Raw genomic sequence first — 23,328 nt, 5'->3', positions numbered from 1 at the left:
TATTACAATAAATTTTTAATATTAGGTATAAGTAAATAAGGTATTCGGAAGTAAGATTTCAACATTCCATACAATTAACTCTACTTCGCCCCCTGGAACCCGATGCCTGAAACAAAAAATAAATATTAGTTTTATGACTAAACTAAATTTACTCAAAACCGATACAATTTTAAAGAGAATTAAAATATGGTTTCTGCTCTGTGTGAGAGGAGGCCAGGAGTTCGATTCTGTAAATTTTACTAAAGCGAAATACGATTGATATCCAATCACGTCTCAATTACGATTGAAGCGTATGTGGCATTCCGATATTTTTTCTTTTAAATAAAGGTTTTTATCCTTTTTTGTGATTCAATAATGAATCATATTGTCTGCAAATGATTTACGATCGCAATATGGTTGTAGAGCAAATTACCGTATTGACCAAATGACAGATCAATCTTATATGCCCACTAAGGTGTGGCCCCTGATGATGATGATGATACCACCTTGGCATGTGTGCCGTGCTGTCCACCTGCCGGGCGGGGGTGTGACATACCCGGCACTAGGCGGTGAGCAGGTCTGGCGCGACGCCGGCGAGCAGGTCGGTGGCGGAGCGGGGCGGGGTGTGACATACCCGGCACTAGGCAGTGAGCAGGTCTGGCGCGGCGCCGGCGAGCAGGTCGGTGGCGGCGCGGGGCGGGGTGTGACATACCCGGCACTAGGCGGTGAGCAGGTCTGGCGCGGCGCCGGCGAGCAGGTCGGTGGCGGCGCGGGGCGGGGTGTGACATACCCGGCACTAGGCGGTGAGCAGGTCTGGCGCGGCGCCGGCGAGCAGGTCGGTGGCGGCGCGGACGGCGGAGCACCAGGCGTCGAGGCGGCGCGCTAGGGCTGCGGCGCCGGGCCGGCCCAGGGCTCGCGGCCGCACCCAGCCGATGTGGGCCGTGCTGTTCACCTGCGGGACGGGGGTTTCAATATCAAAAATAGTTTATTCAAACTTGGCTGCAAAACAGTACTTTTCGAACGTCAGAAATTTACAAAAGACAGTCCACTTCTTTGTCCCAGCATACATACAGGAAATGGTGAAGAATGGGCGTTTAGGGGCTGTCTTTTGTAAACTTTTGAAGTTCAAAAAGAGCTGTTTTAAATACAAGATTTTGAGTAGAGTTGCTTGCACCGTCGATAAGACAGATGAGCGCTATGCATCCTATTGTGAGTACAAGCATCAGCATTATTACTAAGCAATACAAAATGTACGAGTTTGCTCCTACATAGGGTGTACAAATTTAGATAAGTATAAAAAGAAGAGCGTAAGAGCGGTATCAAAGTATATAGGGGGAATAATGATGGAATCCATAGAAAAAGTACCTACACAAGAGAGTACAAATTGGAGTATCGAGAGAAGACTTAAATAAAGAAAATAAGAGAGTTCATAAATGTAGTCTTTTTATTTATATAATAAAAATACAAGATTTTCCTATAGCAGCAATACTCACAAATTAAACTTGAAAGTTGTGTTCTTTTTTTATTATTTAGTTATAAATTCTCCAATTTTGATATGTATACATAATAAATGTGCCTTACCTGATCAATATGTCCTCGTATGAGGTTCTCGGCTAGCGCCTTCATGACGAGCAGCTCGACGTCGTCGTGCGGCACGCGGGCCTCGCGCGCGATCTCCGCGAACGTCAGCTTGCGAGCCGCTGATGTGCGGCTGAATGCCATCTGTGAGGATAATAGCGGTACATTGTGTAGGTGGTGGCCACTATTTCCCGCAGGAGGATAGAAAGTAGCCTACATCGTTTTCACAGTACTGTGTACCAAAATCCATTTAAAAAGGCTATTTATACAGCAGGCATTTATATAGGTTTTATCGAAGAAGCGATTTGAAGAATTCTATCATTGTTGGAAAGCTACACTATCTATATAACATGTAACATAAGCTATCTATATATTTGTACCTACTTTTATAAAGAGTAACCATGGAGTTTCTTGCCCGTTCTTCTTCATAGGAAGCTACTTTTGGAATGGGCAACTAGAATCATACTTATTTTTATTTTTGACATTCATAAGTCCTTATTTTTATACGAAATAAATGATGCCTAATTTAATTTATATTGCATTCGAATAAGGAAGGAATATGCGTCTTATTGGGGCAGATTTTGGTGGAACAAATGCTATAAAATTGTCATCAAAAATGTACTCGAATAAATATCTGATTAATAATTATTATGAACTAACCTCCATCAAACACAGTATAGCAATCTTCTGCCTCAAATGCGGCTTCGGATTGGCCAGGTCTGGATGCGGGGCCGAAGCCCTGACCCTCTCGAACTGCGCCACGTCCCCGCAAGCAGCCGCTCGGACCAGCTCCAGCGCCCAGGCGTCGCTCGTGCCCGCTACAGACTGCAGGATCGGGTGTGCCAGCTGCCGGAGAGTGGTATACATGAGGTTAAGCAACGCTCGAACTGCGCCACGTCCCCGCATGCGGCTGCCCGCACCAGCTCAGGTTTATATATATACATTTCTATATATACACCTGTTACAGCTTTTTATCGTCTCACTGCTGGGCTGCGGCCTCCTCTCACACGGAGAAGGATTGAGCGTTAATCACCACGCGCGAGAGATGCGGGTTGGCGATTTCAGACTATATAGTCCAGGTTTCCTCGAGATGTTTTGTTTTTCTTCACCTTTTATCATACACCTCTCTGGTCTAGCTGTCGTAAGCGCGGCTGCTGAGCACGAGGTCTTGGGTCGGGTTGAAATCGCTTTGTGGGTTTAAGAAACTTTCACAAAGCAGCCCGGAGCCTGGAAGTTGGTGAATGATACACCCGAATGCATAAATCACCTCAATAGCATTCCCAAGGAGGTTAGCGTCAGGCAGGCGGATGGCTGTAAAACTTATGTCAAAACAATTTGCAGTATGTTAAGGTCCGAATACATTATGACTAGCAAAAATTGGGATATGGGCGGGAGGATGATGAGAACAGCTGCCGTGGTCGATAATCGGCTAGGAGGACATTATTTATCTATATATATATATATAAAATTATTTATCTATATATATAAAAAATCATACACGATTGTTTAATTCCTCTCAACATTTGAGAAGTTTTAGTTTGATGTTCTTAACTGTTATAGTTTAATATACGTAACAGTTTTGTTTTTTGATACTTAAATATTGTTTTTTTTGTTTAAACATTATTCTTGGCGTGAATGTATAGTCATTGAACATCCTTGGCAGTCGTTACGGGTAGTCAGAAGCCAGTAAGTCTGACACTAGTCTAACCAAACTTACCCGGGCATTGGGTTGCCCAGGTGACTGGGTTGAGATCAGATAGGCAGTCGCTCCTTGTGGCACACTGTTACTCAGCTGCATCCTGTTAGACTGGAAGCCGACCCCAACATAGTTGGGAAAAGGCTCGGGAGATGGATGATTTATTAGCGTAGGAACACTTGTACCCACCAGTTCCCCCAGCTCGTAGACATTGGGCGCGAGCACGGCAGCGAGCGCGAGGCGCAGCGCGGTGTCGCGGCGCTCGGCGGGGCTCAGCGCCGAGCCGCCGCCCGCGCAGCCCACGTAGCGCAGCGCCGCGCGGTAGTAGCGGGCCAGGGGGCCACGGACTCTGCGGGGAGAGAGGTAGCAGGCATTCATTAGTACATATTACAGATGTTGGGTTCGTTAGAAAGGCTTTAATTCCACCTATTGTAACTCGAATGCTGCTATCGAATTATTACCAGCTGCCATTAGATATCACTAAACATTACCCCCATGGTTTTGGAAATATTTACTGCTAAAGGTAACAGCGTTGGATCGATTCAATTATTACCAAAACCGAGGGTAGAAATTACAAACGCTTGAACATAGGACAGCGGATTACGCAGACAATTTGTTGTCAGTAGTTATGTTAAAGACACCTTAAACTTTAAGTACATCCAGACTGCCTTGTACAATGTTGCGTTGTCGTTAAGAATAGTTCCTAACATGACATTTCCATGCTAATTTTTTTTTTAATTCTTCATTAGAAGCTTGTAATATCAATAATAAGAAAAAAAAAAACTAAATCAGTTATCTGTGTGAATGTCTCATCTAGGGAAATGTAGATAATTACATTTGAAACCCACATAATTTTTTCTAAGATTTAGTAAATAAATGTAAGTTGTTCAAACTACTAAAGGTTTTGTTACAGTGATTTCATATGGTTTACTTTTTCTATTCGCAAAATGTTAATGAAAATCTGTTTCCATTTCATAATGTCAGTATGATATGATAGAAGTTTAACACAGACATACCTGTAGTATTCAGAAGCGAGTTTGTAAAACCGTCCGTGCACAGGTGTGACTCCGTCGGCGTCCTCCAGGCTGCCCTCTAACTCTTCGATGATCTTCTCCGTGGCGTCCAGGTCATTTAGGTCTTCTAGGTAGATCTGACCTTGGAGTACCTGTGAAAAACATAAGAGTATGTTAGACCAACAATATTATAACGTTGAAGTGTTTGTTTGGAAGTGAGAAATCTCAGGTATCACTGGACGGATTAAAAAAAAGGCATTTAGTCCCCCATTTGTTAAGGAAGGCAATTATTTAAAAGGGTGCACAGATAAGTTCTGTCAGGACGCGAGTCGAAAAGCTGGCAGAAGCTAGTCATTTATACAAGGCTTGGATACTTCCTAAAAAGTATGAATGTGATTTGTATTTATTGAAGAAGCGGGGCCATTTTTATTGGGAAATTATATGTCTAGCCACAAAATTATCTATTGGACACATGATTAAACTTCTAATTTTATAACTAAGCAATGGTTAAATGACATAGCCTCTAATAAACTAATTCGTCTTTTTTACAACGCCAACTACTAGAAAGCTTCAATAAAAGATCATCAATTATTGTAACTTGTCCTTCTTATTTATACATTGTCATCTAATTTACTAACTCAGCCTCATTTTTCCAAAAACGAGCCAAGAAAAACGAGATCAACGTTTTTCTTGGCTCGTTTTTTTTTTGATGGTAGCATTTAATTTGGATTCATTTTATTTAGCATATTGGCATTTATAACCTTCAATTAAAAAACATTGTATTAAAAATTTAAGTTAGTGACGAAAACGAATCGCTGCAAAACCGACTCCACGTAGTCTTGTTTGCCCTACCCCTAGAGTGCAATTCAAAACCGCGGAGGTGCGCGGAGGTGCGAGGCGGCCTGCGAGCTGAGGCGCAGGTAGTTTTAACGCTCGCCGACGCGGTTGAGGCGCAGGTAGTTTTAACGCTCGCCGACGCGGTTGAGGCGCAGGTAGTTTTAACGCTCGCCGACGCGGTTGAGGCGCAGGTAGTTTTAACGCTCGCCGACGCGGTTGAGGCGCAGGTAGTTTTAACGCTCGCCGACGCGGTTGAGGCGCAGGTAGTTTTAACGCTCGCCGACGCGGTTGAGGCGCAGGTAGTTTTAACGCTCGCCGACGCGGTTGAGGCGCAGGTAGTTTTAACGCTCGCCGACGCGGTTGAGGCGCAGGTAGTTTTAACGCTCGCCGACGCGGTTGAGGCGCAGGTAGTTTTAACGCTCGCCGACGCGGTTGAGGCGCAGGTAGTTTTAACGCTCGCCGACGCGGTTGAGGCGCAGGTAGTTTTAACGCTCGCCGACGCGGTTGAGGCGCAGGTAGTTTTAACGCTCGCCGACGCGGTTGAGGCGCAAGCCGAAGCTGCGGTGGTGAGCATGGGACCGCCGGAGCCGTGACAGAAGCCATGCTTGCTGCATAATGCACGCTTACTTCCATGCTGGGTCAATTAATATGGGATGTGTTATATTTTAAACAAAAAACTCAGTAGGTACGAGTTAAAAAATTAGAAGGTAATTTAGAAGGCAACATACATTTTTGGGGGCGAATAATGATATTAAAAAGAAGCCTGTTTAATTAGCACCCATTTTTATTCTATATGCTTACTTGCTTAGGTATAGGTATTTCCATTGCGAAAAAGTTGGTTAAAATATGAATATACACATGGCTATAGCAGATTTCACTCAGGTTCATCGACAACATAAACATCAGTTTTTCATAAAAAAAACTACTGTGTGCCTTTAAATTGTACCTGAAAATTTCTAGTAAACAGTTGTTTTGAGAAGAATTACATTTATGCTCATGCTCATGTTAGTAAACTTGTGCCCAACGTTTCTTAGCTATAAGACCTTGTGTAAGATAATAGAATGAACTGCTTATTACCTTACAAAGTGCAAGTGCCTCGTCGTTAGCCTTGACTTTGGTCTCAATCTTCTCGAGGAAGGCGATGGCTTCCTTCTTGTTGGTGTACTGCTTGATCACATGCGCTATGATCTCCACCAGGGAGAGAGGGTTTATTCTGAAAAACAATATTACAACAATATAACAACACATAGACTTGGTTTGATAATGATAGGGTCAACAGCTTATGTTTCTTAAGGACTACTCTGTGTCAATGGTCAGACAGCCTACTGTTTCATGTAAAGTCAGCTTTAACATAGTTGTGTAAAAGCTATCTAGATAGTTGATGGTATTAACATATGTAGTTGTACTAGTAAACCAAAGCTATATTCAACTAACAGCCAGTTTCTTCATCAAAAGTTAAAGCCAAAGTAAAAGTCAAAGTAATGTCTAAAGTAAAAGTAACGGTCAAATTCAATTTTTCTATTAGTTTTGCTGTCACTTTAGCCTTGAAAAAACGAATTTGACCGTTACTTTTACTTTAGACATTACTTTAACTTTAACTTTTGATGAAGAAACTGGCCATTAGACTTCAAATCAATAAGTATTTTGGATTGGATTTAAACCAAACAATCAATTGCTTGCCTTACCACCTTTTTCTGACCAATATTTTTTTGAGAATAATGAATGCTCTATTTCTGTTTACATGAACCCCTTGTATGCCGGTGCGCAGATCTACGCGAGACACAATGGATTTTCTATTGTTCTCTAATTAGTGGCATTCAAGAGGTTAAAAGAACTTGTTAGGGTAAAACATCAGAGTCATCTTTCTCTATTTAATAATCCATACTAGTAAATACTCAAAATCATTGTTAAAAAAGTAATTTCAAACTTACTTGTTTTCAAAGAAGCTGACGAAGTTGGTGTAGAGTGTGATGAGGTGATCGGCCTCCTGCATGCTGGGCTTCTCCACCAACTCTTGAATCTTCAACGTTAGTTGATGCCATAGTCTGCAAGAATGGTAACATGTTTATATCATTTATCATACAATAGATTTAAAGCTCCTGTTCAATACAACAGTTCTTGAGCTCTAGATATAGACCTACACAATGGTTGGGTAGGGTTCCGTTTCTACTGTTTTTGGGTAAGGAATCACACTAAAACAAAGACTAGAAATAGTGTTTCTTAGTCACAAAGTGAATGTAACTTTGTTTGGAGGCAATCACGGGCAGTATAAATTAATTTTTGTTGAATGAGAATGCAGGTTATAAATATTGTTGAACACAGTATTATGGTTAAAACTAGCCTAAAAGTCAAACCAATAATTTGTTACTGTATAATATGGAGATATAATGGTCAGTGGATCGTCTTAGGGGTGTAGTTATATGTCTGAAACTTATACTGAGTAGGAATTAGGTAAACTTTACGTAAAGATATCAGAAATAATAGGGGTTAATGTGGAAAACGGTACAAGAGATCGTGATTCTTATAGGTATCCATGGTTTTTTGGTTATAAATGTTTATAATTTATTTAAACATCAGCTCTTACACCTTTGGAGATAGTCAAAATGCTTCCAGGAGGCGTAAAAATAAAAGTTTTGTACAAAACAACTTCCTTTCTTTGAATTTAGGGGACGATGACTCGGTGACTTTTCAACTTTGTTATTACACGAAATAACGATAAGGAATCGTAATACTCACTTTTTGTTGTACAGCTCTTCTAATTTAAGCCAATCCGCAGACAATTCTGGATGAGTTGTCTGTTTTCTGGCAATAAAATCGTTTACTTCAACGTTGTAAAATTTCACCCCAGTCGCCATGTTGTCAGAATTACTTGTAATGATATGAAGTTAGTTATGAATTGCGGGCCGCTAACTTGGTGTATTTTTTTTAAAAGCAGAGGTATTTCTCATTCAGCCATAGTGAAGTTAGGTTTATGTGCCGCCATCTAGTAGGGAGTAGACGTAACTTTGTTTTGTCCTCTCGTCAATAATAATAATAATAGCCCCGCAGGGCATCTGAGGCGGATGACGGGGAGTAGCGACCCCGCGGGGCTATATATCCGAGTGCTCCAGGGAGAGTATACTGTCCCCCATCTCCGGCCTGCCGGAGTGAAGCATGATGGGGGATAGGTCTCCCGCCTCTTGGCTTGCCTTCATCGGCCGGTCAGAGTGGAGTCGCTAGAGCAGGGTTAACAGCCCACTCGGAGGGTAGGTGCCTCGTGGTAAGTGGCGAGTGGGCCGGTGATGCTGGACCCACAGGGAGCGCGTGATCTGCGTTTAAAGTCCGCCGAGGTATCCTCACCCTTCAGCCGCTCATGTACCTGTTGCCCCCTTGTTGCGATTTAGCGACTGATTCCCGGGGGCCCAGTAAGTGAGTTGGCGAGTCTCCACCTGCCATTTTTACGTGTATTTATTACATTGTTATCGGCAGGTGCCATAGTTCCCGTAGTTTCCCCATTCCTAGTCCACTAGCATCCCATCACAATAGCCCAAGTAGTTTTCATCCATAGTTAGCAATAGTTTAGCACAGAACCGGGGATTGTCCTTGGGTACATTTCTATAGTGTATACAGGGATAATCGTCGGTTTTGTGTCACCATTTCATTAAAGTTGTCTCAAAAGGGCTTCAGCGTGTTGGCTTCGGCCCCACGTTCGCCTCCCAAAAATCCGGGACTCTATAGTCCCGAGGTCTGGTAGAGACATACATAATAATAATAAGCCCCGCAGGGCATCTGAGGCGGATGACGGGGAGTAGCGACCCCGCGGGGCTATATATCCGAGAGCTCCAGGGAGAGTATACTGTCCCCCACCTCCGGCTTGCCGGAGTGAAGCATGACGGGGGATAGGTCTCCCGCCTCTTGGCTTGCCTTCATCGGCCGGTCAGAGTGGAGTCGCTAGAGCAAGGTTAGTCCTGCTCGGAGGGTAGGTGCCTCGTGGTAAGTGGCGAGTGGGCCGGTGATGCTGGACCCACAGGGAGCGCGTGATCTGCGTTAAAAGTCCGCCGAGGTATCCTCACCCTTCTCAGCCGCTCATGTCCCTGTTGCCCTCTTGTTACTTTTCAGTGACTGATTCCCGGGGGCCCAGTAAGTGAGTGGGCGAGTCTCCACCTGCTATTTTTACGTGTGCAAACATTGTTATCGGCAGGTGCCATAGTTCCCGTAGTTTCCCCATCCCTAGTCCATTAGCATCCCATCACAATAGCCCAAGTAGTTTTCATCCATAGTTAGCAATAGTTTAGCTCAGAACCGGGGATTGTCCTTGGGTACATTTCTATAGTGTATACAGGGATAATCGTCGGTTTTGTGTCACCATTTCATTAAAGTTGTCTCAAAAGGGCTTCAGCGTGTTGGCTTCGGCCCCACGTTCGCCTCCCAAAAATCCGGGACTCTATAGTCCCGAGGTCTGGTAGAGACATACAAGATCAATAATAATAATAAATCTTTTATTTGCTTTAAACATGGTATTTTTGGTGTTACATATTATATATAAAGGAGCAAGCATGTTTAGCTATAGGTACAATAGCATGCAAAAATTTCAAACTTAAAACTAACATCTTAATATCATATTAACATTAACCTATCTGAGATCAAAATTTCTGTCAAGAAATTCACTTACACTATAAAAGCTACATTTGACTAGCCATTCGTGTAGTTTTGCCTTCAAAGCTCTTACATGTAATAATTTAAGATTTCTGGGAATTTTATTGTAAATACGTACACACATTGCAAGGCAGTTTTTGTTATACTTTGTCAGTCTAGGTAGGTCATCAAGTACTAGCGTGTATGGATCACGTCTGCTTCGCTGTAATACTTCATTTGCTGACTTAAACAATTTTTTGTTTTTTGCTACAAACATACAAGTTTCATAAATATAAAGTGATGGTAGTGGTAACAAACCAAGCTTTTTAAATACTGGTCGACATGAATCGTCAGGTTGCATACCCCAAATCGATCTTATGCACTTTTTTTGTGCAATAAATGCACGGTTCATGTCGGTGCTATTACCCCACATGATAAGCCCATAGCGCAGCAACGATTCAACGTAGGCATGATAAGACATGATTGCCGTTTTGAGGTTTGTTACTCTTTTCACTATTTTTAAAGCATATACAAATTTATTGATTTTGCTACTGAGATTATCAACGTGATCTTTCCAATTTATATTTTTATCTATTATAACGCCTAAGAACCGAGTATGTGTAACTTCTTTGATAGTAGGAATGTTGAGATAGATGTTATTTTTGTAATTGTTAGTTTGGTTAAATTGAATGAAGACGGATTTTTCTAAGTTTATTTTCAAACAGTTTATATTTAGCCACGAGAGTAATGAGTCTATTGTATTATTTATTTCAGCCTCGTGGTCTTTAACAGTATGACATGTTTTGTTGGACGTTACTATGATGGAAATATCATCAGCAAATAATATGCACTTATGTATGGTTATTTTAATGATATCGTTTATATAAATTAGGAATAATACAGGGCCAAGCACACTTCCTTGTGGAACGCCATATTTGTTTAAATTATATTTTGAATAGTATGATGCCATGTCTTTATTTTTATTAATTTTGTTAATAACGACGCTTTGTTGCCTATCACTTAGATATGACGATATCCACTCATGCGCAGGACCTCTAACTCCGAAAGAATCTAATTTTTTTAATAGTAATTCGTGTGAGACTAGATCAAAAGCTTTTGATAAATCGAAGAAAAGGCCAGTAGTGAGGTAATTATTATTAACATTAGAGAGTATGGTTTTCATAAGTGTAAATATAGCTAAGGATGTAGACTTGTTTTTTTGAAATCCGAACTGTTCTTCAGCAATAATTTTAAATTTACTGCAATAATCGATTAATCTCTTATGCATACACTTTTCAAACACTTTCGATAAGATGGGTATAAGAGTTATTGGGCGATAATTATTGACATCAAATTTGTCCCCTTTTTTAAATATTGGTTTTACTATGGAGAGTTTTAATCTGTCGGGGAATATGCCCATTGAAAACGACATATTGATTAGGTACGTTAAGATTTCACATAATTCATCACAGCAAGCTTTTATGATTTTTGTGTTAATTTCATCGTAACCCTCTGATTGGGTATTGCTTAAGGACATTATTTCCTGCCGCACTTCACTGGGTAACATGGGTTTTAGAAACATCGAGTTTGGATATTTGCTTGCACTAAGATGTTGGTTGTTCGTCTTTGCTTTGATCTGTGGTAAGTTGGTGTAATGATCGTTAAATACAGAGGCTATTTTAATTGGGTCTTTAATGTCTTTACCATTTGACTTTATTGTTTCTATGGTGTTTTTAGAGGGTAATTTATTTATTTCGCTTTTAATAACTGACCAAGTTGCTAAGCATTTGTTATCGTGATTGTTAATATATTTTATATTTATATTCTTTTTTGATAAGCTAATACACTTTTTTAATAAATCAGAGTAACAATTATATTTATTTCTATTGCTTGTATTTTTGTTTTTATAATATAGATAACGTAGCTTGCGTTTAGTTTTACAACTTTGTTTTAATCCTCTGCTGATCCACTTTTGTTTTTTATTATTGTTATTTACCTTAAGTCTTGTTTTTGGAAAGCAGAGGTTATATAGCAGGCAAAGCCAATCATGGAACTCATTAAATGCGGAATTTAAATCATTATTTAGGTAAACATTGGACCATGACAGGTTCTGCAAGTGAACCTTAAATTTACGAATGTAATCTAAATTAAAGTCTCTTTTGTAAATATAATATTTTTCGGAGTTTTGTGAGGCTGGTTTTGTTAGGCAATAGATGTCGCACTTGTATTTAATGTGCAGAATTCAGTCTAGACAGGACGTTGTACTTTTTAAAACTGTATTTTTACACACGGCTTTTATGACCTCACAGGTTTCTAATGCCTGCAGCTATTGTAGAAAGAAACTTCCATAATACTTTCCCGCTTTGTAATATTTATTTCATTTTAATTAATTTATTTTACTCAATAATGAAATAATGCCTCAAGCAGATCCGACTTCAGTTGAAAATTACTGTTAAATACTAAACAAGAACGGGCCGTTTCAACCACTTTAACATTATAGTAAGTATTCTTAAATTTCTAATCCATGAAAAGTTTTAAGGCAGGATTTCAATTCAGTGCATAAAAATCTACCTCTATAAAAGTAAAGCATGTTTTTGTGTTTATTTGTTTGTAGCTAAACTCAATGCTAGCTATATGTAACTAACTTTTGATGCATTACTTTACTTGAATTTCTTATTGGAATAGCAGCGTTTTACCTGAAATAAAACGCATATTAAATACTTACCTTATTTGAAGCTTACTAGTTTGAGATAGGCACCTACGTGTTTTCCGCTTTTATCTCTATCCTTTTCTACCCCATATCTTGCATCTCTCTCGCACACCGACCAGTTTCACTCCCCACCAGGCAGGAGGCGACGAGTGTTCTCGGCGGCCACAGTTCGTCATTGAGTCGAAAACACCAGGCAGAAATTAAAATGTAAGCTTCAAATAAGGTAAGTATTTAATATGCGTTTTATTTCAGGTAAAACGCTGCTATTAAATTCTTGACCGTTATTTGAAGCTTACTAGTTTGAGACGTGTTTGTTATCGCCTGGTGGAAGTGGACGCCAATGTGAGCAAAAGCACAATGAAATTGTGTATGTAAATAGGTACTTAGGTACACGAGTAATCACATGTAAGTATGTGTATTGCGTCCTGGAATACTAATGTAATCAAAGTTAACTGGTACTGGTACTCAGCTACATCCTGTTAGACTGGAAGCCGACCCCAACATGGTTGGGAAAGGGGCTCGAAGGATGAGTAATAAAAATTAAAAGAGAGATGCAAGAACAAAAGCAAAAATTGATTTCATTTTCTAATAGTACTTAACAAAAACATTGCGATACTTCTTAATAACAATAGTAACAAAAATATAGACATTAATCAGCTGGATTAATTAAATAATCGAGATAACTTGCTACTTCTATTTAGTGGGTATCTTTCCCTTCTGTAAAAATGGGCAAATGTATTGCCTGATCGCCAATTACCCTTTGCTAATATATCGTCCAAAGGTATATTGTCAACACAGATTTTGACGCTACCGCCGAGTGGAAGCTTCCTGGGGTTGTAGTTATTCCTGCCCCTTTTAACAATGTCTTAATCCACCCGTATCATCGTTCGGGTGCCTGCCTTTGGTTGGCCTCTAACGGATATAAATAAATTTAAGGAATTAGCCGATGTCCGTCTATCTTCTAACAAGGCTTTAGTCTTTCTGACCCAATACACTGGACTTAGATTTATATTTTCCTGATTATCCATCAAACAACAACCCGACTGCCTATGACTAGAACTGTCGGTCTTAGAGCCAAAGACTGGCCATAAGATTAAATTATCTTTGTTGTTTTTGAAATGTTCTGGGTCTATCGCAAGCAAGGAAAGATCATGGACTCGCCTTTCCGAAACAAGCTAGCAAAAGAAAGAGCAGCAGTGTGCCTGGAAGTTGCAAATGGATTATTCTCGTCTACGTTTACTGCACTTAAGTAGGTTACCAATTGGTCAATATTCCAGATGGACGGCTTCCCGGGGAACAGGTTTGCTCAGCGCTATTGATTTTAAAATGTGTCCGATTATAGAACGTGTGAACCTAGCTCTAGAGTGGTTTCTGCATTGCATAGTGTAGCTATAACTGACTTGTGTAATAAAATAGTATTGTATGCTAGTTTATTTACTATGTGTAAGTCCGCTAAAAATTGGGTAAGTATAGGTCCAAATAGGGATTCAAGGATTCATAGGATCCAATTTCATACTTTTCGCCCCAATTTAACCATCGACTCCAAGCTGATTGATAAGTGTTGCGTGTGGATTGAAGAAGACTTCAGTCGGAGAGACTCCTTGTCCCTCCCCCCCCCCCATTTCCTTGACCTTGGCAGGGGGTATCCCCGTTGCTGTGTCTATCGGTTTCTGCTCGAGGTTCATCAGTGTGTAGGGTACTGCTAATGATCGGGACTTCGGGAATCTGCTCGCCAAAATACCTGGTGCCACCGAAGGAACTACTATGAGATTAACTCCCGTTCCTGAATTGAGATGACTGAGGACCTACGGTATAAGGTAAGGTGGCGGTAATACCCATGCTAGCGGGTAAGTCAAAACTTGAGAAAAATGCATCGTGGAACCCCGCTTTCGGGTCCTTCAGATCTAGGGGCACGTAGTACACAACTATGTGTCCCTGGGCTCGCTTCGAGGCAAATAGGTCCACTGCTGATACAAGATGTCACTCCGGTAGAGGTTTGTGTCGGGAGAGATGGTCTGCCTGACTGTTGAATAGGGCTGGTATATGATTCACGACGTGATAGATTTGATATAGCTCAAGATAACTGAATACTCTGTACGTCAAGTTCGGTAGGCTCCTTGATCGGGTGCCACCTTGATTTCTTAGATATGACACCACAGTCCCATTTCTGCATTGAAAAATGGCTGTTGATCTCTTTAGCAACTTGCCGTGATTTTCCAGTTAATACTGCAAGCATCTCTTTCAGATCGCAGTGAAAGCCTTTTTCTCTCTCGTTCCATGAACCCATTATGGGAGTTCCGTTCAGTTGTGCCCCCATCCTACATCGGAGGCGTCCGTGGTTATAAGGTGACAGGGAAGTGGCGAATGAATATCCAAGGTTTGGTGGCAGCTGACCAGCCACCACTTTAGATCTGCTAAGGTATCTGCTGGTAGGTTCAACATTGCTATACTCCATTCACCGAGCCGTGAGCCCACAATGTAACCAAAGAATGACACTTTTTCAAAATGGTGGGTATAACCCGACCGATGACAAAAACGTCACATTTTTATGTAAAATGTTCTTAGTATCTGTGGTCTTCAATTAAGTAGGGTTCTATGTATGACAGTCAAGACTTCTAGGTTCATTTTACATGTAAACGATTTACTACATATTTCATTAAAATTAAGAAAATAATTTACGGCATTTATTATACATATTTGATTTCAATTAAGTTTGAAAAGATTGCATAAGTTCCACAGACATCGTTCTAAAATATCATTTCTAATGTTGTCAGTATATTACTTTCGTAGTTATTTTTATAAAATATGATCATTACTTCAATCGTGACTTATAAGAACCCTTTTTATGGTTTGTTCACCGTTTGGCTCACGGTTCCATGAATAGGGTGTAGGTATAGATTGCTGTTCAACACTGCATTGAGGAAAGTGAGGAGAGCCCGGTAATGCAGTCTGCCGTATGGAACAACGAAAACTTGCGAAGTTTAAAAGTCCTATCAAGCTATGCAGGTCTTCTAAGTTTGTCGTGCTGTTTGTCACGTAGTGCGTTTTGTCATTATCTTGTTGATAATGCTTGCGATTTATTCACTTGCCATCCAAAACATGGTGCAAATGATCCCAAAGTAGGCAAATATATCTTGGTGAGCCACCAGAAAATCGAGATACACAATTATGAGTAACCCTTGAGTTTTCAAAGTTTGAGCCACCCAAATTGGTCACTGTGGCGAAGGTCTTGGGTGTCGTGCTTAAGCCAAATGGTAGGCACGTAATCTGAAGCAGTCTTCTTCTGTATACTAGTCGAAGAACATATCTGTGACCTTCGGCTACCGGAAGGTAGAAGTAAGCCTGGGCGAGATCCACTTGCACAGCCATTCGTCTTTCTGAAGAAACTCTAGCACCCGAAAACCATTTATTAAACTGAAGGGTTCCGTAATTATGAACTTGTTGAGAACCTTGAGATTGAGTATTGGACGGTTCTTTCCGTCGCCTTTTGGGCACAAGAAACATATTGGAAAGAAAGCTGGCAGAATTTGCAGCTATCAATAGAACTTTTTGTTTTATCATTTGGGATATGACGACATCCATCTCTTTGGACTCTCTGGTCAAATCTGGCATTATCTATCAAAGGTGGCTTTTGGCCAATGGTATGCGATACCCAGTTATTATTTTTAACAAGAAAGGCGGAGCTCTCATTTCTTTCCATTGGTCTTGATATAATGTTAGGTAACCCGCCTGGAAAGTCATAACATAACTTACGTGCCTTGTTGGACGCATCAAAGTCCGCCTGCGGTCCTGGACGCTTTCTGTTTCCTCTGTTGGACATGGTTCCTATTGTAATTTACTCGTGATATCCCAAGGGAGCTTTTAGAGTTTTGCGTCACACGCCATTCAGCGTGAGTGTGATTACCATTTCCCTTCGAGGGAAGGTTATAATGGCGACTCTTCGAAAGTCGATCCAAAAAGCCACCCTGCGAGGGTAGATTGCAATGATGGTACGACCCGCAACATGCATGATTGGTACCCTGCGAGGGTCCGTGATAATGAGCCGACCCCTGCGGGGGATGGCTAGTATACTTACTGGTCCCTGCTTTGTAATGATGCTGCGACTCGCAAAATGCAAGATTGGTACCCTGCGCGGGTCCGTGATAATGAACCGACCCCTGCGGGGGGTGGCTAGTATACTTACTGGTCCCTGCTTTGTAATGATGCTGCGACTCGCAAAATGCAAGATTGGTACCCTGCGCGGGTCCGTGATAATGAACCGACCCCTGCGGGGGGTGGCTAGTATACTTACTGGTCCCTGCTTTGTAATGATGCTGCGACTCGCAAAATGCAAGATTGGTACCCTGCGCGGGTCCGTGATAATGAACCGACCCCTGCGGGGGGTGGCTAGTATACTTACTGGCAGTCCTAGGCGGAGCGTACCAAGTCTTTCAAGGCCGAAAACCATCACACGCCGTGATAATGAGCCGACCCCTACGGGGGGTGGCTAACAGACTTACTGGCAGTCCGAGGGGAGCGTACCAAGTCTTTCAAGGCCGAAAACCATCACACGCCGTGATAATGAGCCGACCCCCATGGGGGGTGGCTAACAGACTTACTGGCAGTCCGAGGGGAGCGTACCAAGTCTTTCAAGGCCGAAAACCATCACACGCCGTGATAATGAGCCGACCCCCATGGGGGGTGGCTAACAGACTTACTGGCAGTCCGAGGGGAGCGTACCAAGTCTTTCAAGGCCGAAAAGCTTTCTTGACACCACCAGCCCTCTTCAAGTGCGGTAGTGACCAGTCCGAACTAAGGAGATGCTGGTTGGACCGCACCTCACACCATTCTTTTTTGTCAAAAAGTTGAACGCCTTGCAGGATTGAACTAGGGCCACAGGTGCCTTAGGAACTTCGGGCTTGCTTTCTTTTCCATAGTCACGTGCACGGGCTGTGGTAGCTTTATTATTTACCGCATCCGTATTTGCTTTATAAGTCACTCATTCTGAAAACAAATTACTGAAAAAAAAAAAGTACACGGAAGAAACTCGTGACAAAAAAGGGGTAGATGTACAAAATATTAACACTTGATTTCGCAAAATCGAATATCGAACGGTAAAACCGTTAACAAATTGTATAAAATATTATAAACTCACCTGTGTTCTGCGAGAGCACTGAGTTTATTTTTCAACGAAATACTACAGCGGTTGGTTAGACCAACCTTCTCGGGCGGAAAACAAGACGCCAATGACGAACTGTGGCCGCCGAGAACACTCGTCGCCTCCTGCCTGGTGGGGAGTGAAACTGGTCGGTGTGCGAGAGAGATGCAAGATATGGGGTAGAAAAGGATAGAGATAAAAGCGGAAAACACGTAGGTGCCTATCTCAAACTAGTAAGCTTCAAATAACGGTCAAGAATTTAATATAAGATTTTCTACTTTTAAGGATTTTTTATATTTTAGCAAGTTTTTATAAGAGTTACACAGGGTGCCTAAAGGAAGAAATAAAACGAGGTGTTGATTAATATATCAATTATTTATTTTATTGAAGACGCAAAAGCACTGAAAACTTTGTAAGACAATCTTTTAAATTCATACGTAGACACGCAAATACGTAAAGGAAATGCAATTTTTAAAAATCTCGTAGGTACCTACCCGACAAATTGTAAAATTATCACCATCCCTCACGAAGTATAGGAGTCGAGGTACTTAAAGTTAAATTATGTTATTTTAAACATGTGCTTACATAGTTCTGAAATGAAATCTTGTTTTGAAACAAAATAGTTTATTATAATTGCGAAAGAAAGACTTAACTAAGACCTAAACTTAAGGAACGTTTAAGTGAAATACTTGCGTCATAATTTTAAAAGGTAGTACTCACTAAAAGTTGAATACATACATACCTACATATTTTAACTTATTATTTTCTTACACATCTAATCAATTCTATCATAATATAATAGAATAAGTTATTTACACAACAGTTTTTTTATAATCTACTTAAAATTAAAATTCCGAGTGTCGTTGTCATTGCTTCAAGTTCGCGCCATTTTCGAAGAATAGCCCATAGACCAGGAAAGTTAGTAGGCCGTACAGTCTCTCCCATAAGTTGTAATTCAGTACTATACAACCTACTACCTCAACCAGTCTATGGCGCGTTTTCTTGCTGTCAAACTTGCGTGGGGCGGTGTACCTAGAGTGACGTTAGAGGGAAAAATAATTAAAAATATCTTCTAACTAAAAACATATTATAGGAAGCAGTAGCTTGTTTTGTTCTGTCGTTGAATATATAACTATTAAGACGTTGATTGGTAAATTGGTATTAATCACAATAGAAGAAGAATAGACTATTAAATTAAATTGATATATATATACTTTTCCGTAACATTTATATGTCTTACTATAAGATTAACATAGAATAGTAAACTTAATAGCTATGTAGAATTGAGACATTTGGTTGTAAATCCTTTAATTACAAATATATGTACATAGTTACTTACGTCTAGTAAATTGAGAATACAGATTTGTTTAGAAAATAACATGCAAGCATTAGCATAATTTATTTGAGATGAAGAGGTAGGTACTTATGGCGATAATTACCATGCATCTAGACATATATACTTGCTTAGTATTAAGGCTTAAGACACGACTAATGTTCAACAGCATGAGAATAAATTAAAATAAAATATACTAATAATTAAAACTAACATTAACATGCTCTCCGATATAGATCGACTATAGACTATACTATAGAGTCAGAGAGAAAGACTATAGAGTCTTTGTCTCCGATGCTCGGGTTTATCAATCACCAATTTCCAGACTACTGCTTTGTGAAAGTGTTTTAAAATTCTCAACGCAATTTTGATCCAGGAATCGAACCCCGTGAACAGCAGTCTCGCCATGAGACTACGAGACGACAATGGCTCTTTCTTTGTCAACAAGATAAAGTCTCAGCAATATATTTAATGTAGCTTTAACTTTAATGGAGCTTTGTGCAACTGACGGTAGGTTCACTAGTATACAATAGGACAATACACATAGGTATCTATATACACACAACAGTATATAGCACTATATAAAATGAAAATAATAACGAGATAGATAATATCGACTAAACAGCCATTACATTTTAAAAACTAAGGAAACTTGCATTCTTAAAGTACAAAAATAAATTACCAGACAAGATGTCAAGTGCATCTAACATACGGCTTCGTAGGTACGTAAAAGAAATAACTCTAATAACAAGGAATTAACTTCTTTAATAATAGAAATGTGCTTTACAAAACTACCTAAATATTACTGGATTGAGATGAAGCGAGTATTTTATTTAGTAACAGTAAATATATTAAATAACTCTTATAAATAACTGTGTTTGACTGTCACATTTTACGTCAATACTACAAAACTGAAATATACAAAAATAACATAGACTACTTTTATCCAGGTGAAGCAAGATCTCCTCGATAATTTTACTTTCATCTATAAAAGCGAAATTCCATCCTTTTTTATCTTTCATCTATCAAAAACAAAATATTCCCCCACTTATGCAGTTCTATATCTACAAATATTCGTTTCATCTCTGTTATTCATTATCAAAAATGTGTACAAGAATAAAAAAAAAATGAAAAGTGCAAGGAATTTTAAAAACATACCAATAATTCTCTATGTTATTCAAAATGAAAATAGAAATGACATTATCCAAAATGACTTTTTGTAAACTCAAAAAATATATTGACCGCATTAAAAGCATTAAAAAGTGAATTATTACGATTGCAATGTAATGTCTTTTTATTTTCATTTCGAATAGAAAATAAAACTACAAAATAAAATAAAAAGAAAAAAAAATGAAGAAAATCAAAATGGCGGAGAGCGACGAAATCCCGCCAAAACTGCGCCCACGTATCACCAAACTTGTGTGGGGGACGCACACACTCACGACTTTTAGTGTCGCACTACAGAACTGCGACTAACAGTCGTCTTAAACATCGCAAAGTAAACGATGTACTTCAGAAATTGTGTCAAAAAATATTGCTCGTTATTTAAAAACTCAAAAAATACATAATTTTTCACAATTAAATGAAAAAAAAAAAAACACGAAAATAATGGTCAATTTTCACCATCAACATTGAAAAATAAGTAGAGTCGCAAATATGACCAACTCATAACGGACGACAAAAAGTCGCGTCTGCGTGCGACAAAAAAGTCGCGCAGTTGCGTCTCCCCAACGCAAAGACGCACAAGTTCGGATCTACGGGTTCCAGTTGAGGGGGCCATAGAGCTAAAAGTACAAAAAAAAAAAACAAAAAGATAGAGCACACATAACTATGGTTAGGTTAGGGGAGTAAAAAGTTTTTATGTAGGTGCGGCTACTTACTGTTCAAATATTATAAGAATTTTATATGTGATGAATAGACTTCTAGAACAACAGGAATTATTGAAAGTCTTCACTACCATTTAAATAATCATCCATCTAAGATTAAAACAAAGGATGATTTTGAGAAGTCATTTTGTTTGTTTTTACCAACAAAAGTTTTTTTTTGTGTCTTTTATTATGGTATCTTGGTACATGAAGTAGTTCCCATGGGAAGTCCGTTAAATGGAGATGGAATTAGCTAATCTAAAGAAGTTTAGGTGCATTTTATCTGAGTAGGTATAATAATTAAGAAATTATTAACTTTTTGTAAGAAAAGTGATGGTTAGATTGCCGGTGAACTTGAGCTCTTGTTGTTTTAAGAAAGTGATGATCATATGTGCAAGAAGTCATGAGCAACCCGGAAAATTAAGTAAAAGAATAAAAATAAAAACTAGCCATGTGCACTCTATGTAAGTATAAACAGAAAAGTACAAAAAACTATAGCAACGAATTCACACTAGCCTTTTTAATCGCAAGGACAAAAATCAATAAAATAAAATAATGAGATTTAAGTTTTTTTTATTCTCCGAATGTGTTGTACGTAAAAAAACCGGGTGGAAAAATTTGCTAATGTGAAAACGCTGTAAAATGGAGAAATAAGTGATTGAATTAAATGCTACTAAATTCAGCATATCGCAAAAGTTACCACTCTGTAACAAAATTTAATAACTTTGAGTTACCCTGTACATATAAAAATAAAAATTGATTTTTAATCGAACGCTTCCGTTTAAAAAAAAATGGGTGTGTTATGTGACGAAAAATACAAGACTTACAAGTATGGCACACACGTTTTCATGAGATAAAACATGATTATATTCATGAAATATGGTTGTTATCCATAGATTCAGATTCCTACATGATAATAATGTTAACTTACAAGTTAGTGGACTTGAGTCATACTAACATCTCAATTCATATTCATGTCATCTTTCAGCCCATCCATCCATCATTTCTTTGGTCTTCCTCTCCATCCATCTTCATTTATAACACACTCTTTGTGGTAAGTGTTACAGCCTTTTCCCAACGTTGGAGTCTGCTTCCAGTCTAATCGAATGCAGCTGAGTACCAGAGTGCCACAAGGAGCGACTGCCTATCTGATCTCCTCAACCCAGTTACTCGAGCAACCCCTAAGCAAAACTGGTTCTCAGACTTGCTGGCTCCTGACTCCCCGTAACGACTGCCAAAGATGTTCAAATGACAGCCGGGACCCACCAATTTAACGTGCCTTCCGAAACACGGAGGAACTCGTCATGACAAGATGGTTATCCATGGAGTGACCGCACCAAGCGTTGCTTAACCTTATGATCGATCGACCCGTGCGGTTGTTACTCAGCCAGGAGCCCTTTCAATAATCTAGCTATTTAGGTACTGGTAAGCGCGCAAAAAGAATTGAGTATACTTACGAAAACCTTACCAAACCTTCTTACTGAATGTAGTCATTCTAATCACCATCATAATAGTTAATGTCGGTCCTGCTTGTGATCTCTCTCCGGTGGTGTCGGATTGTCGTCCCATAGCGCTATGAGAGTGAAGGAATTATGAGTGCAGCTGTGTCCAAGCAAATGTGCGTGCACTGTAGTATGTCCTGCGCAGCTGGCTGATCTCCTTATATGAGAACAGCCGCCGTAGCCGATTCGGCTAGGAAGACATTGTTCAATAGTTTCCTTATTTTTCAAACTAGATGATACAAACTAGATGATAGATTGCCTGGAAGGTAGCGATTATAGCTATCCATAGACACCCACAACATTAAAAGAGTTGAAAGTGTGAAGTTGCCCTTTAAATTCCAATATGTCCGCCGCATTCGCAGTTGACAGCTGGCAGCACCTGAAATTGATAAATAGAAAAGTTAAAATCTTCTTTTGAGAAATAAATCTTATCTATTACAAATATAATAAAGAGGAAACATTTTTTATTTGTTTATAATGGATAAACTGAAAACCTATGGACCAATTTTAAAACTTCTTTCACTGTTGGGGCGCTACACTCTTCCCGAGTAACATGGGCTTATCCCGGTACGGACAGTAGTTGCCACGGGATGCAAATAAAATAAAACGTCAAAATTAATCAGTTTGACAGAAACAATAAAATGTATTGTTTCACTCAACTGATAATAATGACTCGTTGACACAATACAGTTTACAGTACATGCAAACGTGGTGACTGTGTTGTTGCAAATGCTCAGTGATTATCTAGACACACGGCAGTGTGTCCGCCAAGTTCGAGCAAAAAAGGCGACACACCGGCCGTGGGTTATATTACACGAACCATTTCGGGCCAAATTCGACCCCCCTGTAACTCAAAATCTATTTTATTTACGCATATCAAATTTCTAGTATCTGTTGAGACCCCCTCACTTATCTAAAATACAAAATTTCATTAATATACCTATTGTAGGTCTTGAGATATTGACGTCAGAAAATCGCTATTTTAACTATACACTCACTGACTGATTCACTTATTCACTTATTCACTGATTCACTGACTCACTCATCAAAAACCTAGACCACTT

General features: G+C 39.7%; 1 protein-coding gene and 1 long non-coding RNA gene across 5 annotated transcripts in view; both read right to left on the bottom strand.

Moving 5' to 3' along the window:
• LOC124643681 (26S proteasome non-ATPase regulatory subunit 13) lies at window positions 1-7,998 on the bottom strand. 3 transcript variants are annotated; one of them, XR_006985969.1, is made up of 10 exons: window positions 7,840-7,998; window positions 7,035-7,148; window positions 6,181-6,316; window positions 4,270-4,418; window positions 3,443-3,602; window positions 2,218-2,403; window positions 1,561-1,701; window positions 770-931; window positions 536-691; window positions 1-106 (listed from the first exon to the last, which is right to left on the bottom strand). XR_006985969.1 is itself a non-coding variant. In XM_047182716.1 (9 exons), the coding sequence occupies exons 1-8, from the start codon at window positions 7,956-7,958 to the stop codon at window positions 776-778; spliced, it is 1,161 nt and encodes a 386-aa protein (XP_047038672.1). In that variant the 5' UTR covers window positions 7,959-7,998; the 3' UTR covers window positions 1-106; window positions 770-775. The 3 variants fall into 3 exon arrangements, 1 of the variants encoding a protein (XP_047038672.1); XR_006985968.1 differs by lacking the exon at window positions 536-691 and having other exon boundaries at window positions 692-931; XM_047182716.1 differs by lacking the exon at window positions 536-691.
• Window positions 7,999-17,920: 9,922 nt separating this feature from the next.
• Window positions 17,921-23,328, bottom strand: part of LOC124643692 — a 114,684-nt gene continuing 109,276 nt past the window's right edge. For both annotated transcript variants that reach the window (XR_006985971.1, XR_006985970.1), the window contains one exon: window positions 17,921-22,643. This is a non-coding gene — a long non-coding RNA (uncharacterized LOC124643692). The remainder of the gene's footprint in view (window positions 22,644-23,328) is intronic.

This window comes from Helicoverpa zea, chromosome 28 (assembly GCF_022581195.2).
Source record: "Helicoverpa zea isolate HzStark_Cry1AcR chromosome 28, ilHelZeax1.1, whole genome shotgun sequence".
NCBI classification, from domain to species: domain Eukaryota; kingdom Metazoa; phylum Arthropoda; class Insecta; order Lepidoptera; family Noctuidae; genus Helicoverpa; species Helicoverpa zea.
This window is presented reverse-complemented; position numbering and strand designations above follow the sequence as displayed.

Bases quoted from the DNA above. Each gene is read 5' to 3' on its own strand.
- LOC124643681 (XM_047182716.1), bottom strand. From the start codon at position 7,958: ATGGCGACTGGGGTGAAATTTTACAACGTTGAAGTAAACGATTTTATT. The intron at 7,149-7,839 runs GTGAGTATTACG...CCATTCTTGCAG, and splicing joins GAAGAGCTGTACAACAAAAA to ACTATGGCATCAACTAACGT. The intron at 1,702-2,217 runs GTTAGTTCATAA...TTATCCTCACAG, and splicing joins CTATACTGTGTTTGATGGAG to ATGGCATTCAGCCGCACATC.